Below are 9591 nucleotides of genomic sequence, written 5' to 3'. Positions count from 1 at the left end.
AATGGATATCATATTGAGACAATGCAAGAAAATAATACCGAATATCTTTGTATAAGTTCTTTTGTATCCGGTCAGAAGCAGATAAAAGAAAATTTTCATGCACTTTCATCTGGCATGTCTTATACATTTATAAAAATAGTTGAATCAAATAATGTCACGAATCAGAAGTTCGTTGACGCAAAAAGTTTTATATTTTGTCATGATCGACCTGGACATCAGGAGCTATAATGATGTGTCGAATAATAAATAACTCCCATTGATATCTTTTAAAGAACAAAAAGATTCTTTTACCAAATGATCCTTCAAAGAATAAGAAGATTCTTTTACCAAATGATTATCCATGTATAACTTGTTCGCAAGGCAAGTTACTCATTGAACCTTCAGCTATAAAGGTCAATATTAAATCTCCAACTTTTTTGGAAAGAATTTATGGAAATATATATGGGCTAATACAACCATCATGTGGACCATTTTGTTATTTTATAATATTAATTGATTCTTCTATTAGATGGTCATATGTTTGATTACTTTTCCACTAGGAATGTAGCATTTGCTAGATTACTTGCTCAAATTATAAAATTACGAGCACAATTTTTCAATTACTCAATTAAAATTATTCGTCTTAACAATGCTGGTAAATTTAAATCACAAGCATTCGATGATTATTGTATGTCAATCGGGATTATAATTGAACATTCAGTTGTGCATGCCCATACACAAAATGGATTAGCGAATTCATTTATTAAACGTCTAAACTTATTGCTAGATCATTACTTATGAATACAAAACTCTCAGCTTCTGTTTGAGGTCATGTCATATTACATGTTGTATCATTGGTCGGTATTAGACCAATTGCCTATTATCAATATTCACCTTTGTAACTGGCATTTGGTTATAAATCTGATATTTCTCACCTACGGATTTTTGGTCGTGCTATCCAAGTTCCTATTTCACCCATACAACGTACTAAAATGGGTTCCCAACGAAAATTTGGGATTTATATGGGTTTTGATTCGCCATCAATTAGGGTGTGTTTGAGCCCCATTATTTGGCATTATAATGAAATGAATATTATTTTTTTTAAAATGAGTGGTTGAAATTTTTTTGATTTACTTGTAATATTATTTTATTGAAGATTGTGTGGTCAAAAGTAGGAGAGAGAAAAATTTAATTTAATGTAATGAGAAATAATGGGGCTCAAACGGAGGCTAGGTATCTTGAGCCTTTAACGGGTGACTTATTTACTACACGTTTTATAGATTGTCATTTTGATGAAATGACTTTTCCAACTTTGGGGGGGAAAAAACTACATTCTTAAAAATAAGGTAAAATTACTAGGAATGAAATAACTCTATCTCACTTTGATCCCGCAGCAATCAATGTGAGCAAGAGGTTGAAAAAATTATTCATCTACAAAGAGTTGCAAATCAATTACCTGATGTATTTTTTGATTAAAAAAAGCGACAAAGTCATATATTTCGGTAGAAAATATTACAGCGAAAATTGATGTCCTCATAGGACAATCTGCTGCAGTAAATGAATCTCAAATATGTCAAAAGCGTGGTCGATCAGTTGGTTCAAAAGACTGTACAAGAGAGAAATCAACCAAAAATTTTGGAAGAAGTTGAACTAGAAAAGGTTGATCAATCAAATATTGAAAATATAATTCCCAAAGAACCACAAGCGTCTGAAAATAATAAGATTTCAATAAATTATATGTTATCTCATAAATTATGGGAACGGAATAATGTTGTTATAGACAATATTTTCGCTTTTAATGTGACTCTTGATATTATGCAAAATAAGGATCCTGAACCACAATCAGTTAAAGATTGTCAAAATAGAAATGATTGGCCAAAATGGAAAAAAGCCATACAGGTAAAATTGAATTCTTTGGAGAAAAGAAAAGTGTTAAGACCAATTGCTCGAACACCTAAAAATGTAATCCATATTGGATACAAATGAGTTTTTGTACGAAAGATAAATAAAAATAATGAAATTATAAGGTACAAAGCCCGACTAATAGTTTAAGGTTTCTCACAAATACCAGAAATTGATGATGAGGAAATATATGCTCCTGTAATGGACACCATCACTTTTTAGATTCTTAATTAGTTTCACTGAGTCACAAAATCTTGATATGTGTCTCATGGATGTAGTAACTGTCTATTTGTACGATTCAATTGATAGTGACATATATATGAAAGTCCCTAAAGGACTTAAGGCGCGAGAAATAAACGATACATGTCCGAGAACTATATTCTCAATTAAATTGTAAAGATCATTATATGGATCAAAACAATTCAGACGCATGTGGTATAATTGTCTTAGCGAATATTTGTTGAATGAGGGTTATAATAATGACGATGTCTGTCCATGTGTTTTCATAAAGAAAACAGATATTGAATTTGCAATTGTAGCAGTTTATGTTAATAATTTAAATTTAATTAAAACTCCTGAAGAGCTCAACAAAATTGTTGATTATTTGAAAAATGAATTTGAGATGAAGGATTTGGGGAAAATATAAATTTTGTCTCGAATTGCAGATTGAATATTTCGTAGATAGATTATTTGTTCACCAATCTACGTATGCAGAAAAAGTTTTAAAACATTTTTATTTGGATAATCTACATCCATTAACATCACCTATGGTTGTTCGATCACTTGATGTGAAAAAAGATGCATTTCATCCACTTGAAGAAGGAGAAAATGCTCTTGGTCCTAAAGTACCATATCTCAGTGCAATTAAAGTATTAACTTATCTTGAAAATTGCACTCGACCCAATGTAACTTTTTGTGTAAATCTCCTTGCAAGATATAACTTTATACCAACTCAAGGACATTGGAATGGTGTTAAATATATATATTTTTTACCTAAAGGGTACTATTAATTTGAGATTATTTTATTCTCAAAAGCCGAGATTTGCTTTTGTGGGATATCCAGATACAGGTTACATATTCGACCCACATAAAGCTAAATTACAAACAGGTTATGTGTTTACACATAAAGGAACGGCTATATCATTGAGATCTGTGAAGCAATCCTTGACAGCTACATTCTCAAATCATTCTGAAATTATTGCAATCCATGAAGTAGGTTGAGAATGTGTGTGGTTGAGAAACATGATCTATCATATCCAAGCATCATGGGGGTTAACTTCAACAAAGGATAGTCCAACAATTTTGTATGAAAACAATGCAGATTGTATTATACAACTCAAAGGAGGTTATATCAAAGGTGACAGGACGAAACATATTTCTCCAAAATTATTTCATACACATGAATTTCAAAAGAATGACAACATTTATATCCAACAAATTCGCTCAAGTGATAATGTGGTCGATTTATTCACAAAAGATTGACAACGTCTACATTTAAGAAATTAGTTCATGAGATTGGTATGCGTCAATTCAAAAATTTTCAGTGATCAACGTCAGCGGGAGTAGCAATACTCTTTTTCCTTCATTTAGGTTTTATCCCACTGGATTTTTCTAACAAGATTTTAATAAGGCAACATTTATTTTTAATACTCCAAAATAATTGAACTCTTTTTCTTTCGTTTGATTTTTTTTATCCCATTGAGTTTTTATCAAACAAGGTTTTAACAGGGCAAATATCTTGTAACGTGTCATTTAAGGAGGACTGTTGTAAAAGGTAAGTTCATTAGGATTTAGAGGTGAATAACAATTATACCCTACAGGCCTAGAAATAATTACTGTTATATCCCTGATTCTGCCCTATAAATACAAGATTTTGGTTTTTAACAAAATACACACAAGCCTATTGATTTCTCTTTGTTCTCCTCTTTTCTGCACTTATATAACAAAATTATACTTTTAGATAATTTTAAAAAGGCATAACACGCGTATCATGATTATCGAAATTACTCTTTCCTTATATGTTTATGGTATTTTTGCAGACCTCTTGAATCAAGTTTTATTTGATGAATGAATGCAGATATGACATTTAGCATAACCGATGATTAATATTAGCTTATATCGCAAAAATGCTACTACCATATTGTCCATTTTAGCTATGTTACATTTTTATACATTCAAAAATGTAACATAGACACCAAGAACACCTCGAGTAATATTATTGCATAGCATTGTAAACTCAAATAAAAGTTAATTGATGAGTTGGTAGTCAAACCATCAATTGTTTTCGACGAACGTTGAGATTTTTTTAAAATTCTTGACATCTAGTGATCTCGACTATTTATCGAGATTACTAAGTTATATTCTAGATAAAGAACTTGATCCTAATTTAGAAAAGTAGCGTTCACACTTTTTATCATTTGGGCACACATAATGGCTGTAGTAAAGAAATTAAGATTACGATAATTTAAGTTTTTCGTTCGAGCCCATAAATTATTTACGATTAAAAAATATTCAAATTATATATGTGAAATGACCACATATCACGTATACGTAACCATCAAATTCGCCAATAGGGAAATGATTATCATTAGTATAAATCGAGTAAGACCACAAATATAACAATTCAATTTATTGTATTATAATTATGAGAAATTAGCATGGAACAATTATGTTTTAAAACTTAATGGGTCATTGTTATGTATAGTACATTCAACTATTTTTATGCTACTTTTGTCTCATTATTTACTGTCATTTAGACTGCTGACTTCTAGATAAGGAATAAATATTAATGTGGAAGATGGATTTGGTGAAATAGTTACTGACACGGGAAAAAAAATTAAAGATTTTTCACATCATAGATTCACTATAAAAGTCGTAGCACACCATTCGTTTGTCGGCACATCACAGAAGAATCACAGTAAAAAAAGTCGCACGCTCGAGCAGGCAAAGTGAATAATGCTATTTATTATAATTAGTATTATAATATCAATTTAGGATACAAACTGTGATTAAATGAAACGTACAATTAAATAAATAACATAATTTCACATTTAATTGAACCTATAATATAATGTAATACGTCACATAAATTGGTGGTCTTGAACCTAGTGTTAGATGCCATTATTCAGATAGAATTGGACTAAAAAATTGTTTACCGAATTAATATGTAAAAGAATTTTCACAAAAAAAATATATTTTAAAGTACATTTCCATATAAAAATATCATTAAAACACAAATGGACTGAGGCTATCCTCGGTATAACCCCGCCGTTACTTAGGGATAGAGTTATGGTTGAACTATATGTCAAATAAAATTTCCAGGATTAAACTAAATGTATCGAATGGGGATTACCGAATGGTGTCCCCCCTCTCGCAGTGCACGCGATCCCTTATGAATATAAAAATTTCCAAATGTGGTTCCCATGCTCTATTATAAATGGTAGATAAATGATTATGTAAAAAAATTATGTTCATTTAACGTTGTCCAAATTTCCAACTGAAGTTGGCCATCCTTAAATTCACCCCTGAGCACACCATTGTTTTGTCTTGTACTCACACAAGATTCAATACTAATTAATTTTTGTATTATTTAGCCCAGTTTGATTTTTATTTTTCAAAATTATTTTTAATCTTACGTTCTTTTTTAAAATAAATTTTCAAGGAAATTCATAATTTTATCAGCTTTTTTTAACTTTTTCACTCAATATATTTTAATAAAATCCCTACGAAGAGAGGTTTAAATGAGATCTCTATATTTGAGTGGTTCGAAATACAACTTTTGATATTAAGCACGTGTTTGAGCCTCAATTTTGTGTCTAATAATACATCTTGTGACAGTATATTGATGGAGAATGTGTGGTTAAAAAATAAAAAAATATTGATTTATGTGTAATATTATTTTATTGAAGAATGTATGGTTGAAATAATGATAGAGTAAAATGAATTATGAAAGCGTAATGATATTTATCCCCACTGGAGTTGCAATCCCAATTTAGATGATGCTAACGTGACATTAATTGATAATTCATTTAATTTTATTTTTTATTTAACCTATCGTTTAGTGTTACGTAAACTAAGAAAGCAAACTCAGTAGAGCTACATAGCATTACTCATTATGAGTGTGTCTGATAGACATTTTTATGTAAAAATACATTTTAGAATAGTAAATTGATGTGAAATATGTGGTTGAAAAATAAGGAAATATTTTTTATTTATGTGTAATATTATTTTAATAAAGAATGTGCGGTTGAAAAGAAAGAGAAAAATGCATTTTAAAAAAAATGACTACCAAACGGGCTTTATGAATAGGAATCAAACAAGGGCTGAGAGATATATCAAATATCAATATATATACATATATATACGGAAATGATCTTCTAAACATCTGTATTTAGCTTATATTAAGTATCAATGACATGGCACACAAATTAATTGACTAATCATTAAATTCATAGGACATATATATATATTATTGATAAAGATTTTACGACCATAAAAAGATAATGAGGAAAAAATTTGTGTTCTCATTGAATTTTGAAAATGATTATTCCAAGAACTGTGTAATTGTGACAACTAATAACGAACCTAAAAAATAGACACGTTAGAAATTAGATATTTTTTAGGGAAAATTGCAGTTGAGGCTCCAAACTTTTGAAACATTAGCAGGCTTTCTCCAAACATTTCATTTGTGGCAGCCGTCACTCCTAACCTTTACAAACATTGGAGATGAGGCCCCTTTGGACGATTTTCGTTAAAAATTCTGTTAGTTGACCCGAAATTTGGATTTTGACCATCTTTAATCAATTATAAAGAGACAATATGGTAACTTTCTATTTACCACATTCAAAAATTTAAAAAACCTAAATCAAAAACCCCAAAAAAAAAAGGGAAAAGAAAAGAAAAATGGATCTTCTTCCCTACCCACCCACTCATCCATCCCACCCCAACCCAACCCAACCCAAACCAAACCAGCAATAATAAATTCATCACTGTTGACATTTCTGAACAAGAACTAAAAGAAAAATGAAGGGGCGACCACTGGTTTTGAAATTGGAATGTCTGAAGGAAGTGTTCCGCATCCCTGTGGTATTTATAATCATAAATTGGTTTATAGAAGCAGCAGTCGAACTTTGCTTTATAAGCCTGCAATGCTTTCAATGGTGGCCATAACAGCCGTATGTGTGTGTAGCCCTTCTTTTCAAAAGCAGGTGGGAGATGTTGGAATATGGTTCCAGCTGAGAGCAACATGAAAATAAGTGACATTCCTTCTTCATTTTGCAATTGATCTTCAGGGGTTTGTTGGGTTTTGGGATGGTTCTTCAGAAGCCATTTTTACAGAGAAAGAATGGAGATTGCATAAGGTGTTTGAGGCCGTCGTCATCACATTTGGATTTGGGATTTCCTTGGTGTAGAGGAGCAAGAGAGAGAGAGACCGATATTGTTAGGGGTTGGGGTTGGGGTTGGGGGTGGGCGTGGGGTGGAGGAGAAGAAGATTTTTTCCTTTTTATTTTGTTTTCTTCTTTTGTTTTATTTTTTATTTTTATTTTTTTGTTGTTATTTTTTATTTAAGTTTTTTGAATGTGGTAAATAGAAAGTTACCATATTGTCCTTTTATAATTGATTAAAGATGGTCAAAGTTCAAATTTTCGATCAACTAATGAAATTTTTGACGAAAATCGTTCAAAGGGGTCTCATCTGTAACGTTTGTAAAGGTTAGGGACGACGACTATTACAAATGAAAGATTTGAAAAAAGTCTGCTAATGTTTCAAAAATTTGGAGCTTCAGCTGCAATTTTTCCTATTTTTTATGCTCTCATAGAAATTCAATTTGAATGGAAATTATAGAGATTAAAAACGTGAATTTACTGAGGCAGTGATTATTTTAAGTTGAGTAGGACCCCCGCCGCCGTGCGTCACCAAAAATGGTTTGACTCACGTGCCAAAGCTAGAAATCAGTTGGACCCCACATTAGAGTGATCCATACGAATATTTTCTAATAATGTATAGTATTATTACCAACTCTCTATATTTTAATCACTGTCTTGTCATATTAATTTGATTTCTATTTTTCGTTTTGCTGAAATTTCCCCTTACTTCAGGTATATATAGACTCCCATATTCGAAAAATATTACCAAACCTTCAAGAATCAAAGCAAGTGCAATTGTTCGACGCAGTGAGCGAACCACTTCAAACCATTTCTTCTTTATTCTACTTTCGATTTCCTAATTCATATTATTATGAACTCTAGTAATAGTAGCACCCAACTCCAACATCAATATTCACCCATTTCATCTTCTAATTCTCCCCAAAAATTCTCTTGGGAATGGGATAATAAACTTGTTTTAGAACACAATTCACTCCCATTCAATGTCAATGACTCCCAAGAAATGCTACTATTTGGCATCCTAGCAGAAATTGCAAGTGATGACTCCAATTCCAATTCTTCGATAAGTTGCAAAGAAGAAGAGGTTACATCAAGCACAAAAGTCGAAAAGGAAAGAGAAAAATCCTATATCGGTGTCAGAAAGCGGCCCTGGGGGAAATACGCAGCCGAAATTAGGGATTCGACTAGAAAAGGAGTACGTGTTTGGCTTGGAACATTCGATAGCCCGGAGGCTGCTGCATTAGCTTATGACGAAGCTGCATTTGCAACCCGTGGTCCATCTGCTGTGCTCAATTTTCCGGTGGAGAGAGTGATCGAGTCGCTTCAAGATATGAAGAATGGTTGTGATCAAGGAGAGTGCTCTCCAGTGATTGCACTGAAGAAGAGGCATTCAATGAGGAAAAGATCATTTATTAAGAAAAGGAAGGCAAAAGAGGCAGAGGTAGAAAATATTGTTGTGGTAGAGGACTTGGGAGCTGAATATTTGGAGAAACTTTTGAGTTTTGGTGAATGATCTTCCAATTTTCCTTTTACTTATTTCTTTTTTTTCTAAGCCAGTTGTATCAATTGTGATTGTTGGATGAACTTAACATATATTTTGTTTTTATGTCAACTATTTATGATTGGAAATGTCGATGCATCATGGTGTGCTATGTCCCTTATGTGTCTATTGTGGTGGACTTTCTTCTAAAATTGTGGGTATTGAATTTGGTGGTGGGTAGTGCAAATCTGATGGAGTCATGATTTTAATTTAGTTGGGGGCAAGATTTTACATTAAAAAAAAAAAAATAATCCCTTCAACCAATGCAAATAAGGAAAGTACTACATGTACATAATTGTTTACATAATAGTATCTATAATTACAGGTGACACTGGTCCAACCTTTAATTCAAATCTCACACTTTCACATCAACAATCAGATGATTGTCACATCACATTATGGACAAGATTATGTGCTATAATTATGTACAAATAAACTTTTCCTACAAATAAAGGGGTGGATCCAAGATTAGACTAAAATTTCACATATTTTCTTGAGAAAATTACCTAGAACCCTAGAATTAAAAATTAGTTTTCATAAATAAGGTGTTTAAGTTTATATTTTAGATTTCAGGTGGTAAATAGAATTATCAATTGTAATTAAAAAATTAATTAAACCTTAATCCAGATAATAATCCCCACCCTACCACACCCCGATTTTATTCCAAACCCAGTCCCCATGCTCTCTCTCTCTCTACCACATTTGTCATCTTCTCTCTCTCCAATCTCTACCATTAATCTGCTCATCTTCATCTAATCCCCTAGGGCGGAGTAGAACTGCTAGAGA

At 31.8% G+C, this 9591-nt stretch overlaps 1 protein-coding gene across 1 annotated transcript; it reads left to right on the top strand.

Annotated features, from left to right (window-relative positions):
* Nucleotides 1-7985: 7985 nt before the first annotated feature.
* Nucleotides 7986-8877, top strand: LOC111380952 (ethylene-responsive transcription factor 1B-like). Its single transcript, XM_023004628.1, has one exon. The coding sequence runs from the start codon at nucleotides 8119-8121 to the stop codon at nucleotides 8776-8778; it is 660 nt and encodes a 219-aa protein (XP_022860396.1). The 5' UTR covers nucleotides 7986-8118; the 3' UTR covers nucleotides 8779-8877.
* The last annotated feature ends 714 nt before the right edge of the window (nucleotides 8878-9591 follow it).

The sequence above is a fragment of the Olea europaea genome, unplaced genomic scaffold, assembly GCF_002742605.1.
Source record: "Olea europaea var. sylvestris unplaced genomic scaffold, O_europaea_v1 scaffold2235, whole genome shotgun sequence".
Lineage (NCBI taxonomy): Eukaryota > Viridiplantae > Streptophyta > Magnoliopsida > Lamiales > Oleaceae > Olea > Olea europaea.
Note: the sequence above shows the minus strand (reverse complement) of the source record. Positions and strands in the feature narration are given on the sequence as shown.